General features: G+C 34.2%; 1 protein-coding gene across 2 annotated transcripts in view; it reads left to right on the top strand.

The window, feature by feature from the left end:
• Positions 1 to 19,499, top strand: part of NAA15 (N-alpha-acetyltransferase 15, NatA auxiliary subunit) — a 73,571-nt gene extending 54,072 nt beyond the window's left edge. The window contains exons 15-20 of one of the 2 annotated variants that reach the window (XM_045516423.2): positions 1,752 to 1,945; positions 6,580 to 6,688; positions 8,649 to 8,747; positions 14,294 to 14,437; positions 15,335 to 15,432; positions 16,739 to 19,499. In XM_045516423.2, coding sequence (XP_045372379.1) covers positions 1,752 to 1,945; positions 6,580 to 6,688; positions 8,649 to 8,747; positions 14,294 to 14,437; positions 15,335 to 15,432; positions 16,739 to 16,939 — 845 coding nt within the window. In that variant the 3' untranslated portion in view covers positions 16,940 to 19,499. Of the gene's footprint in view, positions 1 to 1,751; positions 1,946 to 6,579; positions 6,689 to 8,648; positions 8,748 to 14,290; positions 14,438 to 15,334; positions 15,433 to 16,738 lie in introns of both variants that reach the window. The other variant, XM_010954618.3, reaches the window with a different exon arrangement.
• The last annotated feature ends 3,742 nt before the right edge of the window (positions 19,500 to 23,241 follow it).

Here is a 23,241-nt window from a genome sequence, read left to right as displayed (position 1 = left end):
GGCACCATCTTTCTGAGTCTGAGTCCTAACAAAAGATTTTAAAGCCAAACTCTCCACTTTCCCATTTGACATGTTTTCCTGGCAACGCTCTGGATTTGATCTTTGCTTGGCAGCCATTTCTGGAGAGGCTGAGAATTTTCAAAACGGTCAAGTCTCTCCTCCTTCCTTTAGTTTCTTTCTCTTGCATTTTTAACTACAAGCAGCAAGAGGAATGAGGTTCCACCTTTGAACTCCCACCCCTTCCTTTTGGCCTGGAAATCCCCCTAGCTGGATGGCCCAGTTCTTTGGTACATTTTATAAGCGATGCTAAGCTGTCTGCCTCTACGTAACTATAACGTGTTCCTCACTTTACTTTAAGCCCTCACTTGCAGCCTCTTCAAAATCTATATATCTCTTAATAGTCTGAGGCTCTTTAAGCCTCCATTAATGCTCTTCTCCAAGGTTTCCACCTTTTGCCAATCTGGTTTCAGAGCCATTCCCCCATGTTAGGTTTTTATTGCAGCAGCACCCCACTTTCAGGCATCAAAATGTATGTTGGTTATCTGTTGCTGCATAACAAATTACTTACACTTTGCGGCTTTATACAAACATTTATTTCCTAGAGTTACTGTGGGCCAGGAACTCAGAAATCACCGAACTGTATGATTGGAAAGACAGTCTCTGTCAGGAGGTTGAAGTCAAGATGTCAGCCAAGGCACCTGAAGGATTGACCTAGGTTGGAGAATCTGCTTCCATGATGGCTTAATCTCAAGGCCAGAGGCCTGTTGTTGGCCACATGGGTCTTCCCATAAGGTGGTTTGGGTTTCTTCACAACATGATAGCTGGCTTCCTCTGAGTGATCCAGGGGAAAGCAAGGAGAAATCCACAGTGCTTTTATGTCCTAATCTTGGATGTCCTATACTTTTCATTTCTGCCATATTTTATTAGTTAGAAATGAGTCAGTAAGTATAATCCACTTTTAAGGGTAGGGTAAATAGGCTTTACTTTGGAAGGGAAGAATTTGTGGGTATGTTTTAAAATCACCACAGTGTTAGAATGACTATTTTCATTTCTCATTATTAACAGATATTTTCCAAATAAATATTGATTGAACATACAGCTTTCAGATTTATTGCTCTAAGTCTAAACAGTACAGATTTTCCACTTTGTTATAGCATTTTTCTCAGCTCAAGGGATATTGTTAATTTTTAATGTCAAATTTTAAATTTACCATATAGTTACCCATTATTCCATCAGCAAATATTTGAGTGTTTTCTGTGTGGTTTGGTATGTTGCTAGGCCTAGAGAATACAGAGGTTATGGGTAAGACAAGGTCTTTCCTAGCAAGAAACTCACAGTCTAAGTGAGAAGACAGATGTATAAACAAAGTACTGTGATGAGCAGAATATCTGAGGCATGTGGCAGCACTGTTCAACAAGATTAGAAAAGGCACGACTAAGAGAAAGCATAGTATATAATGCTGTAGAGGTATGAAGTAGCTTGTTATATTACTGGAATTGCAGGAACTCATGCTTTTGTGCTTTGCTGTTGCCATAGCAGGTCTCCACCAGGTTTAAAAATTTTTTTTTGAAGATATTACAGTGTTTTTCTGTCAAATGTAGCACTGTTAAAAGGCAAGGTACACATAGGCACATGAACATGGGTAACATGAAATATTTTTCATGGGAGTTTGTATGGAAATATTACACAGTAATTGATCATTACTAATCTGATTAACAGGTTAATAATTTTATTCACACTTATGCTTGCAGCAAACATGTCTGACAAAGAGCTAAAGAAGCTACGTAATAAGCAAAGAAGAGCTCAGAAAAAAGCCCAGATAGAGGAAGAGAAAAAAAATGCAGAAAAAGAAAAGCAGCAGAGAAATCAGAAAAAGAAGAAGGATGATGATGATGAGGAAATTGGAGGTCCAAAGGAAGAACTTATCCCTGAGAAATTGGCCAAGGTACTTGAGAATAGTGTTTAGCACAGTTGAGTAAAAAATTCCATGACAGGATATTGTCATTTTATATGGTCTTATTCAGCTAACTCGATCATAGATTTTAGAGTAAAAAGTCATTTTAAATGTTAGTATTCTCTCTCTCTTTCCTTCTCTCTCTCTCTTTCTTTCTTTTTTTTCACATTTAAAACTTGAAATAGTGATTCTAATCCAGAGTTATCTAGTATGATACAGTGGAAGGTTTTGGCTTTTGAGTCATTCTGATCTGGGTCCACATATTAGCTCTTACACTTCACTGTGTATCTTGGACACTTTGTCTAACCTCTCTGATGATTTTCTTAACTATAAAATGGGACTAGAAAAAATCTCTACCGGGCAGAGATGTTAGGACTAGAGAAAATACGTATAAAGAATATAGTGTCTGTTACGCACGGTAACATTCAAGTTTTTGTATCTAGCCTAAATTGAGCTTGTGAGTTCTAAGTGTGCATCTCTCACACTTAGCCATGTTGTCAGTTTACAGTATTTCTTTATTGTACTTGCTGTTTGACCTAATGTCTTAAAAATCCGTAAGTATTTTTCCCCCAAGCCAAAATCTTACCTGCCATTTTAAAGTGTTAAGTTGAAATCAAGGTGTTTATTATCACATGAATCATTTTGATTAATAACATAAGCACTTTTCTTCTGGCCTTTGACATCCTCCTACTTCATGTGAAAATAATTGCATAATTTACTAGGTTAAAACAATATAGTAATAAACACCTTGTCGTAGAGTTCAGTTTTAGCCTCAGTAGTAACTCAATTCAAAAATTCAAAATTCAAAATCATTTACTGCTTTATAATTAAGGAAAGTTATAATGCCCAATGAATAGAGTTAGAAAATATTTTTGGAATTACACCAGAGCAGATGGATAGTAATGTCTCATAGCAGTATTGTTATTGGTAAGAACTGTAGAGAAATGTTGGATTTCACAAAGATATATTGACAAATAATTGTGTACTTTTCAGGAACAAATACCTTTTTATTGTTGGGAGTTTATTGGAAGAATATACAGGGATGTGAAGAAGCATAGAAAATTGACCTTTCAGGCCTCATGGAGAATTGCAAAAATTACTCAGGGATAATATCACCTTTTCCATCTTTATGACTTTTTTTTTCTTTCCTATTACCACTTTTACCACTGTCACTGACTGCCACCATCATCCTTTCCACTTGCTTTCTCTCTGTCCCATGACTTGACTTAATGACTTTTTTCTTACAACGCTTCATATCTTGCATTAGAGTTCTTAGAGAGGTTTGGTTTTAGTCACAGTCTAATAAGGAGTATCCCATTGAGCAGAATTCTTGTACCAGTTCTCCTTATATATTACCATGTTTTCATTGTGTCTAGCCTATAATGGCTGCTTTATTGCCATATGTCAAGTTGAAGTCTAATTATTTGTAGCTGAACGGTTGTACAATCATGCCTACAGACAGTGCTTCTGACTGCTTTATTTGGGAGGAGCCTAGTGGAAGACACCCAGTGTCATGGACTGCTATTCACTATATACCATTCTTACCTGTTAGGTACATCACCCTTCTCTTCCTAGGATAACTGCCTCAAAGTTGCTCCTATCTAATAGCATTCACACTCACCCATATCCCGTATCCCATGTGGTGGCAATGCCAAATTATACCAAGCTGTCGTAACCAGGAGTGGCATTATAAACTATTTAAAAAACTGCCTGCCAATTCTGGGTCTAGAGTCCATAGTTCCTTTTTTTTGTGATTCTGTATTTCGGCATTCTTCCATGTGATAAATGGTGAATTTAGTTCATCAGTTCAGGATAATTTATTATTTATTTATTTATTTATTTATTTATTTATTTATTTATTTATTAAAAAATTTTTTTTTAATCTTAGACTTGTGCTTTGTTTTTTCTTGGTGGAAGGGAGCTAATTAGGTTTACTTATTTTATTTAATGGAGGTACTAGGGATTGAACCCAGGACCTCGTGCATGCTAAACAAGGATAATTTAAATAATATGAAAGCATTGTTAAGTTAGCAGTTATTCTAATTAAGAAACAGAGAAGGAAAATAGGAAGAGGTTTAGTTAGTGAGTTTAATACTGAGTTAACTGAGTATAAATCTGAAGGCTTGGTGGAATCTGTATTGCTTGTTTCTCCAACTTACGAGGAGTTCTCTCCTATGTGATCTATCCTATGTAACTCCTTGTCTTCAGTCTGCATTCATCTCAACTGCATTTTTCTTCCTCTTTTGCACACACGTGTTCCTTACCAAGGGTAATTAACTGTCTGTATAGTGTTTAATAGTTTTAAACTTTTTGTTGCTATGTTGGGAGTATAGGGAGATATACTCTTATACAACATATTTTTAACACTCAGATTAGATATCAGGTCAGTTTATAAATTTTAAAGTTGCATAATTAAAAAATGCCTTTGTAAATGTCTTAAATTGCTCATCAACACAATGCAGTTCTATTCTACATCTGTTTAACTTAGGTACATTTAAATCTTCGTGACCGGATGTATTACTTTTTTTTTTGAGAGAGAGAGACAGAAAAGAGTATGCTTAATGCTGGCAATTACATCCAGTACTCTTCAGTACTCCACTCTAGGTGAACATAAGACCCCACCTGAGTTTGAGACGGGAAAGGTGTGACTGCCATTTGTTTATTAGTCCATCTCGGTTCTTGTGTGCCTCTCATAGTATGATTATCTTACTACAATGATTGTGATTTTGGTACTTATGTATATGGTTTTCATACACATAATGTAAACTAAAGATAGTATATATTCACATCTATATCTACTTGTCTGTCTTTATAACTTCAGAGATTTTCAAGGGTAGTTTTGATTTTTTTTTTTTTTTTTTTTTTTTTTTTACTCTTTAAGCACTGGTTGTAGAACCTCATCCCTATTTATGTTTTTGTTTATATAACCCAGTACTGCATTTTGTATATGTAAATGTAGAATGTAGTTAGCTTTATTGTGGTTACGTACATACATATATTTGGTGGGGGGTGGTGGTGATTGGGTTTATTTTTTAATGGAGGTGCTAGGGATTGAACCCAGGAACTTGTGCATGCTAAGCATGTGCTCTACCACTGAGCTATACCTTCCTCTGGTTATGTACATATACTTTAAACACTTAGATTTAGCTTGACAAAATCTTACCTATGAGGGGCACACAGAAACATATGGGGACCGGAGTTCCAGATCTCAAGGGTTGGGGAGGTGGGGCATAGCATATGTTTTTATTTATTAGAATTGCAAACAGAATTAATTTCTCTCTTTTCTCTTTCCAAGTTCAAATACTTAATTTCAGTAAGTGTAATGCTGGTATTGCTTCAGCGTCCCAGTATTCCTTTTTGTTACCATTTTATTAATACCAGCTATATCTCCCTATAATAAATTATCCTAGTCAATCCTCATTTCAGTTTCTACCTCTTGAGAAATGAAAAGCTTGATAGAGCTGGGTGGCAATTTCAGTTTCCAGTTCTCTAATCTTCCCCTGATAACCATTTCTCCCCTGTATACCACAAATTCCAACTCAGTAGAACATAGAGTCATGGGAATAAGAAGCAAAGTATTTACAAATGTATGAGAAAGGCATACTTATGAGAACCCTGTTTCTTCTCTGTCTCTTGATATCTCCAGCTATTAGAGTGATATTGCCATATATTGATTTCTGGTTTAGAGCATGTATCCTTGAGAATAATACTAGCTGCTTTACATACTAGAACAAGGTAAATCCTATAGATACCACCCATTGCTTAACTTGGTTTGTTTGTTTGTTTTTGTTTTTAAATGCTGTGAAATAATTTCTTTGGCTAGAATATGTGTTGGCAAAACCAGTTACTGTACTGGCCAAGACACATTGGACAGGTGTAGGGTATCTTGAGTTCCACGAGGGTTAACTGTTATTGCCTCTATGGTGAGAGAAGGCAAATACAGGACTCAGATGTTCAGTGCTCTTGTGACAAACATAGTATTGTTTCTTACCTTCACGCCAGTCTACAGAGAATAGTTTTGTCTCAGTACTCAGTCTAGGAGTAGGACAGTAGCACAATTATGTAGTAAACATTACACTTGCCCAGTAATGATTACAAGTATGTAATTAATTAATACATTTATATACTTAATAAAGAGTGGTAGAGACAGTTCTATAAATGTAAATCTTTTCAAATGCTATCTCACCAATAGTGTGGCATTTGAATAAATAAGGATTTCTATAGAATTTGTAGTGGAGCAAAGCAACAGAGAATGAATATTGTACTTGTTTAAAGAGCTTGGTCATACTCAGCATTCACTCATTCTTTAATGTTCTTTACAGTTCTTACCCCTTTTCATCCTGTTTCACATCCCCCTGCCTTTTTTCCCCCTTGGCTATCTTACCTGTTTCTCTTACTTTCTTTTCCTGGTTCTATTTTATCTTCTTTACTTTAGATAATGTATAATCTCTATGGTTAAAAACCAGTGAGGAGTTCAGAATCCCTTTAGATAATGGGAGGGTAAAATATGAAAGTATTTTTGGGTGATTGGTAAGTGATTTAAAAAAGTGTTTTTAGTAGAAAGAGTAATTTACATCCCCTGAAAACCTTGTTTCCATTTGTATAATATCTTTTATTTTTGTTAGGTTGAAACCCCATTGGAAGAAGCTATTAAATTTTTAACACCATTGAAGAACTTGGTGAAGAACAAGATAGAAACTCATCTTTTTGCCTTTGAGATTTACTTTAGGAAAGGTAGGCAATTAGGTATAGTGGCCCTGATAAAACTGATCACTGTATTTCTTAGATACAATTGCCCAACTCTGATAGCTTCACCACTGTAGGATATTTTGGCAAATGCCAATGCAGCTTCCTTACAGAAATGCCTGCTATGTACAAAATTTTGGGGAAAGTAGAAAGATACAGTTACCTCTTCTAGGATATTAGAATCAAAAATAGATGTACAGTATATAACTAGGATTAAGGTCAGATATAGTAATTATCATGTACATGTGTGGATAAAATTTAGTTAATAAATATAGAGCTTAGAATAGTGTCTGGTACACAGTAAGCATTAGATAAGTGTCAGCTATTAGTCATTGTTATAAATAGAAGATGTGATGTTTGAGGTGTATCTTGAAGAATGGATCATATTTCTAAAAGAAAAGATGCATAGAAGGGAAGAGTATCCATTAAGAAAACACAAGCGTATATAAATAATTTTGATGTTGTCTGTATTACCTGGGCCAGGTAAAGAGCCGTTAAGAAAACACAAGCGTATATAAATAATTTTGATGTCGTCTGTATTACCTGGGCCAGGTAAAGATTAAAGATTTATGGTATTGAATTGATTAATTCAAATGGTTCATTGAAAAAAAAGAGTTTATCACTGAGGTGATACATAGAAACTGGTTAGTAATATCTGACAGAAAGTTACTGTTTCACACAGTGTCACTGTCCTACTAAAAAAATAAAATGATACCTGTAGAGAGTATCCATTAAAAAATCATGTTTATCAAAAGTAATTAATAGTGTTGGGGAAAGGGTGCTATATAACATTGTTTCAAAATGAGATTCAAACTAACTATAGTTTGATCTTAACATTTATTAAGATGTTTATATGGGTATGTAAAATACAAAAGTAGCTGGGAAGAAAATAGATCAAAAGATAAAAGAGATGATCTGTTGGTGAAATTTGAGTGATTAAAATATTATCGTCCATATTTTGTATTTTCTACAATGATTATATTATAATTTGGAAAATTAGTTTAATAAATACTCCAGTAATTTTAACTTTTAATACAATTCTCTTTTAAAAAAACAAATATTCTTGTGTGTAACCCTAAGGTATAAAATACAAAAGCTGTTCTGCTTAAAGCAGGGAAGGGCAGTCCAAATTCCATTCAGTTGACTTTTTGGCTGTGTACTAACCTTTGAAGCACTCTCCAGAACTTGGAATCCATTGCAACAGTGTGAAATGGGTAATGACAAAGGGCATGGCAGCAATTTTAGTGCTGGGACAAGGGAAAAGGAATTATCAGAGGAGCCTGGGGGTTTGAATTTTGATATTTGGAGAATTGTACCGGATTAGGGAAATCTTAACAAAGAGGTAGTTATGGATGAGACTTGGAAGTGTAGTGAGTTTTCGGGTGCAGGTTTCTATTCCAGGTGGAGACACTATTGAAGCTTGGGAAACGGTTTGGAGTGGGGAGATAACGTAGAGAAAGATTAGAAAATGACTGAAAACATAACCTTAGTGAACACTCTACCTTTTGAGGAGAAAGAGGAACCAGGGATTGACAGGACAGGAGCAGTCAGATAAAAGGGAAACCATTTCACATGTCACAAAATGCAAGAAAGGAAATAGTTTCAAGTATAAACAATGACGTTTTCTAAGTTATGGGGAAAATTTGTTTATTTTGACTAAAGGAGGTTAGGAAATGAAATGGCTTCAGTTTTTTTGTTTATATGGCATTAGTTCAAATAATGTTGAATGCTATCTAAAATTTTTATACTTAAAACTTCTTTTCTTAATGTTGTATGGAAAATATTAGCTAATGTTGCTTATCTGAGGAAATCACTTCCTTCAGTCATGTTAGTTCAGATGTGATTGACTCTAAATTAGTTTTTCTGTTTGTAAGATCTTAGTCCTCCAAAAGAGGGCGTCTCTTTTTTATCAAATGATGAAAATATATCTTACTTTTTCTTTTTATAGAAAAATTTCTTTTGATGCTGCAATCAGTAAAGAGGGCATTTGCTATTGATTCTAGTCATCCTTGGCTGCATGAGTGTATGATTCGACTCTTTAGTACTGGTATGTTTTTGTTTTCCATTTCTTAAGTATCTGATTACAGTAGTTGATAGTGACTGTACAAGTGATTTGTACAAGGTTATCATAAACTCAATCATTTTAAAGCTGTTGTGATTAAATTGGCTAAGGGGAAAAGCAGAGTTCTTTTCTTTGTAATAAAGGTCTTTATTTTAAAGTTCTAAATGTTATCTCATTTTGACATAGAATTGTTCAGTCCATATATTTGAGAATCACCTTTGTTTCTGTTTCTAAAAAGTTAGTAAATTGAAGTTTTGAATTGTATTTCATTATGTAGAACTTCTTAGTAAATTGTTCTAATATTGAAGGATCTCTTTGAAATTGGTAAGTTATCCACTTGTTTATCTGTTTTTAGCACAATTATGTGAGTCAGAATTTTTGTTATTTGATGTAGTTTAAAAAGAACTTTAAAACAATCATTGTACTTTTCAAATATATTGACAGTAAGATCTGTACATTCGTTTTAATGTGATGTAAAACTGCAAGATTTTAAAGAATGAAAGGTCAAATTTTATGCTAATTATCTCTTGTTTTATAGTTGAGAAATCTGAGTCCCTAACAGGTTAGATTGCTTATTCAAGATAACATCAATAACTAGTAATGAAGCAGGGATGAGAGCCCAGGTTTTCATATTGTTCTTTCTACTACAAGAGCTTTAAATTTAGAATAAAGTACCCCTGTAGTTTAGTAGTGTTGTTTTTGTTTTGATTTTTAAGTGACTGGATAAGGAGAAGTTGAATCTTTAATAGAACAATCTGCAGAATTTGGAAGTACAATTAAATTAGCTATCCCATTGCTATATACTCAGCCCCATATTAATTTATACATTATATAAAAATAATGAAATTAAACCAAGCATCCCAGTCATTCTTTTGAAAAATGCTACATTGTCCCAGTTAAGAACATTGGTTTGACTTCTAAGAAAAAATTAAAGCCTTATTTAAATTAAATTTATGTTTATTAAAAAAGTGATTCCTGGTTACAGACACAAGAAAAATTTTCCCTCAATTTAAAAAATTCTGAAAGTAATATTATAACCACATAATGGAAAGTAGAAGAAAGAATTGCTGTATTTAGAGAAAATGAAGAAGTTTCTTCCTTTTAGTCTCTTTTTGTATTAAAAAAAACTTTGAAATCATGAATCAGAAAATTAAGAATAGAAATAATAGTCTTAATTTATTATCAGTTAGGATATACTTTCAATATACATACTTTGTTTTTATACAATCAGTTCTTTCCGAAAGATAATATAAAATAATATGTATACATCTTACAGAGTTGGAGACTTTCCTTTGAAATATAAATTAAAAGTGATATTTAGATGTATTTGTTTGTAATAAGTATATAGATTGATGAACATATGACTATTTTCTTGCAACAGCTGTTTCAGAAAATAAAATGGTCATGAACTTTAAAAGAAAAAAAGCAGAATGATCCTGACATAAAAGTTAGAGTTACTGATTGGAGTTAAATGTTAGCTGTGCCCATTGTGCCAGGTGTTCAGCTGATATCATTGTCAGGAAGAGATTTACAAAGTGATCCTCATTTTGACTAAATTTAGGCAATGAAAGGAGTGATAATTTATAGTGATAAAGATGCTCTGTCTCTTTTAAAAGCCTTCAAGAACTTGGATAGACTGTTAATTACCTCTGTTAAGAATAGGTGTGTACTGTTGGTGGAAGTATAATTTGGTACAGCCACTATGGAAAACAGTATAGAGATTCCTTAAGAGACTAAAAAACAGAGTTACCATATGATCCAGCAATCCCACTCGTGGGCATATATCCGGAGGAAAGTCTAATTCGGAGAAACGCACACCCCTGTGTTCATAGCAACACTATTTACGATAGCCAAGACATGGAAGCACCCTAAATGTCCATTGACAGATGACTGGATAAAGATGATATCCAGAAGATACACACATTCACTCACTCACTCACTGTGGAATATTACTTAGTCATAAAAAAGAATGGAGTAATCCCTTTTGCAGCAACATGGAGATTACCATACTAAGTGAAATAAGTCAAAAAGAGAAAGACAAATATCATATAATATCACTTACATGTAGAGTCTTAAAAAATGATATAAATGGACTTACTTACAAAATAGAAATAGACTCACAGACATAGAAAACAAACTTACGGTTACCAAAGGGGAAGAAGGTCAGGATAAATTAGGAGTTTGGGATTAGCAGATACAAACTACTATATGTAAAACAGACAAGGTTCTACTGTATAGCACGGGGAACTACATTCAATTTCTTACAATAACCTATAATGAAAAAGTATATATGTATGTATACACACACACACATATATATGTATGTATAACTGAATCACTATGCTCTACACCAGAAACTAAAACACAGGTGTGTATACTATAAAGACATTTGTAAAACTACAGAAACACAAAATAGGGGCATCTTTGTTACTATACCCCACTTTAATTAATGTATTTGGTACTTTAAAGAAAGTTTTGACTTTGAAGTAACTTTTCAGGAACACATTTGTGGTGTTAAGTTACATTGTAGTAACTGCTTTACAAAGAAGTATGGAGGAAAAAACGCCTCTACACTTTAAAAAAAGTCAGCTGTAGAAGCTTCTCTAAGTGAATGTTTATTCATTTTAGCATGGTTATGGGTACCTTCCAAATCTCCAGAATGTTGTTATACTACCAGTGTAAATAATAATTGCTACATGAGGTCATTTACTGTATAGGATGCCTCCTCCCTACTTTTTGATTAGAAGGGTGATACTACTGTTTTCAAGGTTTTCACTTTTTTTTTTTTTTTTTAAGTTGTAGGACTTAAAGCTATTTAAATTATATTTCTGGTCAGTGCTAAGTAAAAGATAGGAGCTTAGTTATTATTTGGTCACCTTTATCTACAATGAATCTTGCATCGTTTTTCCTCTCATTTGTACAAACTCATTTCTTCCTTTTATCTGCAAATTACTTTTCTTTTGTACTTACGTATCTCTCCCCCCGAAACCTTGCTTAATTAATACTGTTTTATTTATTTGGCCAGTTTGAGTGGTAATCTTTTTGTAGGTTGTGCCATAACCTAGGTGTGACTAATCATTACCTCACACAAAATTTGAACATTTTCTACCCAAGCTATTAACAAGAAGTGTCAGCCAGCCTGAGAACCCAGGGAAACTCCTTTTGCTAAGAATCAGGCCCCCTCTTCAGTGTTGCTTTTAACTGTTGTGATTACTGAATTTATTCAGTCTGTTAATAAGCTAATAGGATGAATTAAACATTATTTTAATTTTAGAATCTCTGAGGACTCAAATCAAAAACTCCTTAGAAAATATTTTATTCCCCTCCTCCCAACCAGTTATTATTTTTTCTTGATTCATCCACAGAACTTATTATTATGTCATGGAAGATAAAATAGTCTTTTTTTTTACTTTCTTGAGACCTCAATAGTTTTTTTTTTTTTTTTTTTATCACTTTCAGAGGATTTTTAGATTAACACCCCCGCGCACACACACACACACACAATTAGTCTTTAGTATAGAAGGTTATCTAATTTGAGGTTGTTCCTTTCCTTAAAGGTGTAGGTAAGATTTCACTATACAAAGTTCCATAGGACACTCTTAATTTTACTGCAGTAGGATTGATTGATTGTAATTAATATCTTTCTGGAAATTATGGTTCCAGTCTACATGATTTAGGGGAGAAAACTGAGTTGGCCACAGTTTGTGAATTAGTAAGGAAATGTTTTTGGAATACCTGTTAGTCAATGTTGGGAGTTATTTAAATATTTCCTCTTTACACATTTCAAACACAAAAGATACATATTTATATATTTGTTTTTAATTATATGGGCTTTTTTTAAACAGCAGTTTTTATTTCTCGAGATTGTTTAATTTGAGGAAAACAAGTTAATGAAAGTAATGAAAAACATAAAGGGGGTTTCCAACTATAATGTAAACTACACAGTTACTTTCCTGTCTGCATATAAAGTATCCTAAAAGCATTTCAAGCAAAGCAATGAGTCCCAGAGAAATAACATATTTTATAGATGACTTCTGTTGACATCTATGTTCATTGTAATTGGCTTTAACCTATTTAAACAATTTTTCTTCCCATTCTCTGCACTCATGCGTTCCCTCCTCCCTAAAAGACAAATATTGATTAATTGCCAAATCCAGTTGAAAGTACAGCCATAATGGAGGTTAAGCTAAATTCTTTAACTAGTAGCTAAGTTATTTCAACTATTGACTTCTATAGAATGATGGAAGAAATGCTGTTCAGCAAAGATCATATCAATTACTCAGTTGCTAAATTATGTGCAGAATAGTTTCCTTGTATGTTTACTATTTAAGAGTTCAGTGTTTTTTTAAACAAGGTAGTGATCCATTAGTGAGGCAGTGAAAGCAATTTACTGGGTCTTTACCAGTATTTGAAAACCTAAAATAGAAATAGAATAAAGTAGAAGACACCAGCATGTGTTGCACGGAGTAAGGGTCAGTGTTCTGTGAAACTTTTACTACACATAATGAGTTATGTATATAGGATACATGTTCATTACAGTATAAGATACTTGGTTGTCGTCAAAGTTTGAAAGGCACAACAGTAATTCCTAACTATAAAGAAAATCTATGTTTTAAATCCTACAACAGAAACAGTAACTACAATATATGGAATATATTGTATAATTAGCTAATCGTATAATTAGCTCTTTTACACATAGCTTTTCTTTACTGTGATCCTTCCAGGTTAAGTATCACCTCAGTTTTACAGATCAAGAGAGGTTATGATTTGTCCAAGCCTAGATTCATACCCAGGTCTGTCTGGCTCAAAGCTCCAGACTGTCTCTCTATACCCAAATAATAATGAAACAAAACTTAACTATGATTCAATCTAGAGAGATTGGGAAACAACTTTCCATCTCCAAATCCCAGTGCCTGGAAATACGAAGACTACAGTGTATTCATTTCAGGAAAATACTTTGGTGTTCCTTTGGAGTATATTATATAGTGATTGTTCAATTCACATAACCCCTGAAAATAAGGTCAATGAAGTCAGTCATTTTTTTTTAAATGATAAATTTGTAATGCCTTACTTGGGTATAGAAGAAGATGGAGAGGACAAGGAAAATTCTGTTGTCTTCAGTACTACATATTTGCTGTGACACTATTCACCAGGTAGGTGCCATCAAAGCCCCTGCTTTAGAAAGTCCCTTTAAAATTGAGGGGGGCAGCTGGTAGGGGCTTAGAAGATTGTGAAACTCTATCTTTCATCATCTATATTGCTTTCAGTGAGAATTCTTTTCTGGAAATGAATCATCTTTCAGTGAAATGTCTTTGCTAGCCTTTAGAAAATTATTAGATTATTCTGCTGATACACATTCTTCAAATTTATATAGGTAAGCTCTTCTTTAAATGTTGAATTGTCAGTAGGTTTTTCTAGTCTTTGTATATAGTTTTGTTTCATTGGACTCATCAAGTAGATAATTTTTTAACTCTTACAGACTTTCAGAGTATCCAGCTACTAATAGAGTTTATTTTTAATTTGTTCAGCAGTGTGTGAAAGTAAAGATTTACCTGATACAGTTAGAACAGTATTAAAACAAGAAATGAATCGTCTTTTTGGAGCAACGAATCCAAAGAATTTTAATGAAACTTTTCTGAAAAGGAATTCTGATTCATTGCCACACAGATTATCAGGTATTCGCTTTGTTTCACCCTTACCTTAGCCTCTGAAACAACTAGTTTTTATTTGATGGATCGATGACAAGGTTACACATTTTTTGAATGGAAGAAGCAATGTGTATATGTCACATTTTAATCTCATGGAAACAGGCAGCTTAAATATGCTTCCTATACATTTTTAAATTTCTTAGATAAAATTGTGACTATAAATCAAGGCAAATAGTTTCTCCTGGTTCTGCATAGGCATTACAAAGAAGCAAGTATAGCTGAATTTAGCTATCTGTTACATACGAAAGAGGAGCTTTCTATTTATTTTCTTTCTCTCAACAACATGCTCTTAAAATTTACTGGGTTGCAACCATCATCTTTCATTTTTCATGCTTTTATAAGATGTCAGGCTTGTAATTGGCAGTAATAAACACCTAAAAACACCTCATGAGTGAGGATCATCTGGCAAGGGTCTGTGCTAGAGAGCCAGAGTCTGGACTGGGTGAGACCACATGGATAATGCTTTTAAAATACCTAGCTAAGAAGCTCAGCAACTTTGTGGAATTCTGAATTCAGTTTTTTGGCTCATACTGTTAAGGTTGGGTATCTCCCCTACCGCTACCCCCCATCTCTCTCTCTCTCACACACACACACACACGTATTCCCTTCACCACACACGCACACACGTATTCCCTTCACCCCTAGATTATGCTTATTTAGAGAAGAAAAGAAAACTCTCCATGGTCCTACTACACAAGGACAAATATTATTAGACTATTTGCATTTCTTCAAGGTCTCTCTTGCCTTAATCATTTTCACACTGTGTGTGCACACGACACCTTGCATTTTATGTTTGAATGGATAGAAGATAAGATGCTGTTTTTACTTTGAAATAAAACAAATTCCCTTTTCCTTCTCATTTAGCTGCCAAAATGGTATATTATTTAGATCCTTCTAGTCAGAAGCGAGCTATAGAGTTGGCAACAACACTTGATGAATCTCTCACTAACAGAAACCTCCAGGTAAAGAGTTTTTCATAATTTCTTTGTAAGGGTACCTGACCATTTTTTGTTTCTCTTTTCACCAAGAGAATAATTTTCACCAAATATTTTTTTGTTGTTTATGTGTGCTAGTCTCTAAACCATTTATGAATCTATGTCAGAAACTTAGCTTATCTTAAATTTATGTAGGATTGTATATTGTGCACACATGTACAACAGGCTACTTGGCATTCAATAACTAGTTTCACATTTAGTTTAACAGAGTAATTGTTTTGAATAATTTGTTACAAATATATTTTAGTAAAATCTACACATTCCACAGTTAAGTTTAGATTTCAATTCATATTTATACATTTCTGAGCAAGCAGTGGTCTCAGTGACAATTCTGACATTTAAGATGTATTTACCAGGATACAGATTCTAGTTTAGACAGAAAACAAAGACCACTTTGTGTGATAATAGGCCAGATCAGAAAGCGCTTACTGAAAGACAGTTTAGTATATTCTTTTAAAAGCAAATGAAGAAAAGAACTTCAAGCAAGAAAATTTTTACGTCTTGGATTCCATTTACTGCAGCATTTAGATTAGAACCTTTCTAGACTGACTGGCAGTTTGTGGGGTATTTATATATCTGGAAACTATGTAGTATTTTCCAAGTGTAAAGATGAAGAAAGAAAACATGAGAAATGCAAGTCAGTATGAATCATTTAAAAATATAACTAAACCTACTTAAGGGTTTGGTTGAAAGAATTATCGATTTTCATGAGCAACTACTTCTTGTATGTATACCCTTTGTGTTTGACCCTTGTGTATACCCTTTCCTGCCTAGTCATTGGACATACCTTAAGATTCTCTTTAATTTGAATACATGGTTGAAAAACAGTTTTGCAGACTGGCTGTAAATTCAAAGGCTTAAGTGTAGTAATTCAAAAAATTCAAAGTCTTTAAAATTCAAAGGCTTAAGTGTAGTAATTGACATTAGCATGCAAATTTCAACATCTATACACAGGGCCAGCTAGGCCGTGAGGCAAGGTTGCTGATGGGCACTTACCGAGAGGGAGTGTCTTTAAATGTAGCACTCTACATACCTTGCTTGCCCCATCTTAGTCCTGGCCATATTTATACATCCATTCTTTTGTGTAAACTCTTCAGTTCTGAAGAAACTAATTCTAATGGAACACATAGAGTAAGTGCTTTTGTGTATCTTTAATATGTACATTTGCCTCTTATTTTTGCAATCTGTTGATAATGAAATGTCTAATAAATTCACAGGAAAATCTTTTTTTTTTTTTGACAAGTTATAACATGACCTTTTTTTCTTTCTTTAGACATGTATGGAGGTATTAGAAGCCTTGTGTGATGGTAGCCTAGGAGACTGTAAAGAAGCTGCTGAAGTTTATAGAGCAAATTGTCATAAGCTTTTCCCTTATGCTTTGGCTTTCATGCCTCCTGGATATGAAGAGGATATGAAGATCACAGTTAATGGAGATAGTTCTGCAGAAACTGAAGAACTGGCCAATGAAATCTGAACATCATTAAACAAGCAAATGGAATGACTTTGGACCATATCTAGTGTATAATATTTTTGTCACGCACCTGCTGCATTGCTCTAACTTACACAGAATGAGAAGAGTAAATGTTCTTGCCTTCAAATAGTGTTTTACGTTTTTATCCTGCTGAAAAAGTATATATAAAATATCTAACATATTACAGGATATAGGTTCAGTTTCTTAAAAAATTAAAAGCTGCTAAAATTGAGAGGTTAAAAAAAGATACCTTATCCTATTCCTACCTACCCACCCATGTTTTTAAACTAATTTATATAAAATCTGGAGGCTGTTAAAGCTAACAAAGCAGGTGTGTGGCAGAAATATTACTTTAAATTTGTCTTGTGAGATTTTACTATATCTCAGACAGCATAAATGCTGTTTTAGCACTGGATTCTTTCACTGAGCACAAAGAGTTGTTGGGGCTTTAGCATCTGACTGATTTTGTTACGGGGTTGATTCTGACCATAGGAAGTATGCAATGTGAATCACTATTTACAGAGAAACCTACAACAGATGCTTGACGTTGTAGCAGCTGGGACATATAGATACCAAGCAGAATTATAAGAAACCTAGAGGGTGTTCAATACGCTTGTTGTGTTTCCAAAATTCACTGTACATGATCAGTTTGGTGTTCTTGTACCACAGTTTTTAACTGAAGGAACCAGTTGGAACAATCTCAATTTTAACTAAAACTTGAAGAACTAAAATAACAATGCAAACCTTTCAGCATTGTTTTGGCCAAACTTGTTAAAACTGTAATGCAAGAACCAAATGCACTGTGATGTGGCACCAACTAATTAGCAAGCATGAATTTTTTCACCCAAGAGTGAAAAAAGAAAATCTACTATGGCTTGAAGTTAAAGAGCAGAACTCCTGACAACCATTCTATGACTGATCAAGAGACTAATAGTTAAAAACCTCAGCAGGCCTTGTTCATGATATGCAGAAAAAAAAGTGCTGCAGTTTAGATACCTCTGGAATTTTTCCACAGTGTCACAGGTTTGTAATACTTGAAGCCCTACATTTCTAAGAATATATTTCTTGCTCAGTTGTTTCAGGCAAGCCCAAGACTTTGTAATTTTTAAAGGGCCCAAGATTTTTTTTTTTTCAATAACAGACCAGCTTCTTTTTCCTGCAGTTACAGATGTAATTTCCTTTTTGTTGTCAAACATAAGGTACCAAATATGATGCAATAAATTGTTTTGAAAAACAGTTGTGTGAATATTTCAACTACTATGTGTTGGGCTTCTGTGAAAATACACAGGTGGAAACAGAGGTGCAAGCCAGAGGCAATGTAATGTGCTAGTGCAGATGGGAGCTTTTTAGAATGGGCTAAATGCTGGTGTCAGGGAAATGCCATAATGCAAGTGTAGTGCTGTTCCTGCATTAAGATTTCATTGAGGGCTAGGATGGCAGCAGGTACTATGAATAGAGTTTGTAATCTGAAAGGAAAACTAAGAACTGCTATTTTGATTGAGAAAATGAGCCTTAAAATGTTAAGCCTCTACACCAAGAACTAGCCAGAGGCTCAGTATTCTCATTGTATTTTTAAGATCTCATCAGATAAGGAGATTAAGTAAAATGAATTGATTGTATATAATTGACCTTTTTGTGGTACTTTTAGTTTATAGAAAGTATATTCTAAAGGGAATTTTCAGGAGACCTGATCCTTTTACTGACTGAACAGTTGTGCTAAACTCAACCTTTCATAGTACATGACCTGCATTCCACATCCCAGTCTAACAATTTAGTGATGTAAAGAGAAGTACAAACTGAACTCCAGTGCTTTGTTATGTTTTATTAACTGGCCCTGTCTCAGGAACATCTTAACAGATGGCAAAAACAAAAACAAAAACTTCTTTTCAACTTCTCCTATGAGTGGCAACTGAAGTTCTTATTGTTGGTAAAGAACACTAGTGCTACCTCTGCCACTAATGAGGTGTTTGGAGGAGGCACCAGCCATATAATAGGGGTGTATGTGTGAATTATGTTTAAACTCTACTGTATATTGAAATGAAATTCATATATTTGTCTTGGCAATGTTCAAATGATGTAGATTGTCTTAGAATGAATATTCAGAAGTACTCAGAATTGATGCAGATGCCACCCATGAGGAGCTAAATTCCTAACCTGTATATTGTATTCCAACCCAATTTTACTGGAACTATTAAATAAATATTTTATTTTCTTTCAGGTTTACTTGATAGTGGATACATTGTTTGGTATCAGAGGACATTGACAAGGGTTCATTTTATGTCCAGAGATCACCCCTAAAACATTGTACTGTACTATCTTGCTCTGAGTGGTACCAACTGGATCATCTCACATTTGCCTCATTCACTCTATTCCAAATGATACTGTGGGAAAAAACAGGGTTAGAAAAACAACTTGGGGGGAAAATGCAGTGATGTTGTAATCTAAACAAGTGCCTTATGTTTATTGCTAAGAACTGGTGTTATCAACCCTTTTGAGAAGAAAGGGTCCCTTGACCTGTATGAACATAGGAAAGTAAAGTTCTTTTTGTTTTTCTTTATATTTACTACTCTTGTCATTTCTCATTTAAAAACTAAAATCTGACTAGGTTAGTTTCCTCAGCTTTAATTAGATAATTGAATCCTAACATTTTCAACATTTTTTTCTGTATCTATTTATTATGCACAAGAATAAAGTGTGATCTATAATAGCATGAGTAAAAGTAGTCCCGATATTAGTGAATAGCTTTTCTGTGGGTTTTGTCAAGCCCTTGTTTTTCAGTGTTGTTTGTACTCCATGGTATATTGCTGTTAGAGCTGTGAAATGAAAGCTGTGATTGTTAAGAAGAGGCCAGAGAAGTGTGGTCTAGATTCAGGTAGGTTGTGATAAATTCAGGGCTGACTCTTCTCTTCTGCACCATTTCTAGGAATGTATCAGTTGCCATATATAGCATCTGTTTGGAAAATGGTTAAAAGTGAAGTGTTGGATTTTCTTACAAGATATGTATATACTTCTCTTAGTAATTACTAGCCTTAAATTTTGAAATTCGAAGAAAGACCTTTCAGGTGGAAGGTATTCTTCCTGTTCTAGCTCATGCTCCATTCTTTTAAGTTACAGGCAGGGTTTCTTGATACCATTCTGTTGTTATCTAAACTTCGCTAAATCCACTGCCAAACCTAAATTAAAAACGGTCCCATGAAATGGCTATATGCTGGCCCAATATGGGGCTGAAACCTTAGGTTTTATTTCATTTTTTGATGGTTAGAAATCTCAATTTGTAGCAATAAAACTTTTTTTTAAAGTTACAACTCTATTGCACCTTCACCTTTCAATATGCATTCTACACAATGATGTTGAAATAGAAGTATTAGTAGTGTGCAGGAGTTTCTGGAGAAAAGAATACTTAATTTTGATAAAGCAGAAGATTATCTGTTACATACTCTATGTTATACAGCCTATTTAACAGTGCTACCTCCATAAAGACATACCCCCTCTTACAGTGATGTAAAAATATATAGAAGGAAAGGGAAGCAACGTGTTGTAGGAAAGAGGGTCTAAAGATTTCCAACCTCTGGATTTATGTAATTGCCTTTGATTTGATGCCATCGTGGGATTGTAGCCAGAAGAAAGAAAAACTGGTACTATTTAAATTAGAACTTTTATTAAATTGTCAAATATAGATAGGCTTGGAATTTTAATCCTCAGGGCTCTTTTTAAAATATGAGGACTTTGTGTCCATTTTAAGTGTCGGTATTATTTCATACAAGTGGTATGGTTCTTCCTAACTGAAAAAAAAATTGATGGTGATGAATATATGATGGGAAATTTCCTATTTGTGATGTAATTTCTCCTGTTGGCTAAATCTTTAACTTGGCCTCAATAAGTACAAATTATCTTCTCATTTAGATACAACATAGGAGTGGAGAGATTTTTGGAAAGTATTCTGGATCCCATGGCTTGCTCTCAGTTAGTAATTAAATTTGCCTTCTATATATACTTACCTATGCATTGTCTGACAAACAAGAAGCCTCTCTCCATACCATTCTATGGCTATCTTTACAATTTACCATAGTTTCATAACACTGAGCTTTTATAAACTTGCTACTTGTTTACTTTGATCTGCAAGTTTATCAAATCCATTGTCTAGTACCTTGATGCCTCATTACAACTGGTCTAGGTACTGGGTTTTCTAAAGTATTCTAAAACTCTGATGTTTCTTAATTGTTAGTGAGTATCTAAGTTAGCTACCACTTCCCATCTTTTCTTTTGAAGTACTATTTGCCCCCAAGTAGTCTTAACTGCTGGTTGAGATTTTTTAAAATGAAAAGAGGACCATTTAAAGAAGTGAATAATAAACCTGTCTCCCAGATCCTTCCCTTTTCTTCTTTAAGTTCTAAACTAAATACTAATTGGAATGGAATGGAATACTAAATACTAATTCTTCCCTTCATTAACTTAGTAGTTTTTTCTAAGCTAAATTTAATAACGGTATTGGAAGTATTCAGAAACATATTCAGATAGTATTGCTGTACTATTAACCTTATTTGCTCAGATGCTCATTGAAAAGGACCTAAGAATAAGCCAGCTGCTTCACTTGTAAATTTTTTTATAACCTAAAATTTTATTTCAATAGCTTCCATTATTTCAGTCATTCCATTTCACATAGCATTTTTCATTGACCTGCTAGGATGCTTTTATTTTAGAGAAATATCTAATTACAGTGTCATATTGTAATCAGTTAAATGATTACTGCGTTGATTCAGACACATGTAAATCCATTTCTAATCTGATGTATGAAATCTTGAGGATTTACACTGTGTACATTATACTAAAAGGTATAGTAACTAGGGCAGTACGTAGTAGATACTCAAATCCTTGCTGCATTTGCTGTGAGTATCAGTAATGCCCTACAGATTGTAGAAAACAGCAGTAAAGTACTATTAACTTTCAGGTCACCTACAAAGGCTCATGAATTTTTTATCCCTTGTCTATTGATTTATTAGAGTATTCCCATTTTTCTTCCCCTTGTCTCTCTCTGTTGGTCTTAAGGAATTTCCTCAAAATACCACAGATACTTTATTTATGTTGAATGAATCTCTCTCATCTAATTTTTGGTTTTTTTCCTATAGTTTTTCAGAGGAATGGTTGTGGCTGGCCTTGTAGGAAGCAGATGACTGGCGGACCATCCTCTAACTTTCTCAGTTGCCTGTTCACTGTGGCATTAGTTGGCAGTGAATCTACTCATCCTTCATGTCTTTAGCAACCAACCACCCAGGTAACAATCATGTCCAGTGGAATTAAGTTACTGCAAACATTGTCACTCAGTAGTTGTTTTATCTTTCAAAGAGCATATAAGGGGACTGGTAACATACAAGGCACTTACCTGTGAGGCTCTGTTTTCTGTAGCCTAGTATCTGTATTTAATAATCATTACAAGTAAGGTGGGGACCTGCAGTGGTTATTTCTAGAGACGTGATCTATATGTAGCCAGTGTTCATCACAACTAATAGCTGTGGTCCACAACTGATCTCCTCTACTTAGAATTGGCAATTGGATCTTTTTAAGTCATAAACTTAATCCTAATTGTATGTTAGAATCCCACGGGTACTACTTAAAAACGCAAACTTCACTGTCCAGGCCCACCTGCAAAAATTCTGGCTTAAATTATCCGGAGTCAGTCCTGGACATTGGCCTTCCTTCTTCTCCCACTTGTTTTCCTCCCCTCTTCCCTCCCTGTCCCTGCCCCCCCACCCCCACCCCACAGTGATTCTGAGGTGCATCTAAAGTTGAGAACCACTGTCCTTTTTGAGGAAGGGGCAAGCAACTATGTAAGTGCAAAAAGATTAACTTTCCCCTATCTTACATTAAGTGGAAGAATTTGTATTGAACTTTCTGTCAAGAGCTTTCTGGTTATTTTTGAAGTCCATGCTTTTTCTCTACTTAAATCATGCTGCTGCTCTACTATCTGAGATGCTGGTATTGAAAGAAAAAAAAATACCTCTGCATAGTTTTATTAGATGTCATGGTAATTTGGCTTCATTGAAGCAACTTTTAGAATATAACTGCTTTGGGTAGATGGTTGAGTTTTTGAATGGACGCGTTCTGAGTCAGCAGGCTTTTCAAGGATAGGTGGTAGGTATTACTCCCTGAAAATTCATACACTCCAAATAGACATATCTAACCTCCAATCAAATACATATTTTTTTCTCCCTAAAGGACTACATTTTTCTATAAATGAGTGAATTGGTATTACAAATCTAAGATGTGATAGGAACCCTGAGTCTAGGACAGACAATTCAAACCAAATG

This window comes from Camelus bactrianus, chromosome 2 (assembly GCF_048773025.1).
Source record: "Camelus bactrianus isolate YW-2024 breed Bactrian camel chromosome 2, ASM4877302v1, whole genome shotgun sequence".
NCBI lineage: Eukaryota > Metazoa > Chordata > Mammalia > Artiodactyla > Camelidae > Camelus > Camelus bactrianus.
The sequence above is the reverse complement of the archived record's forward strand: the minus strand, read 5'-3'. Positions and strand labels throughout refer to the sequence as shown.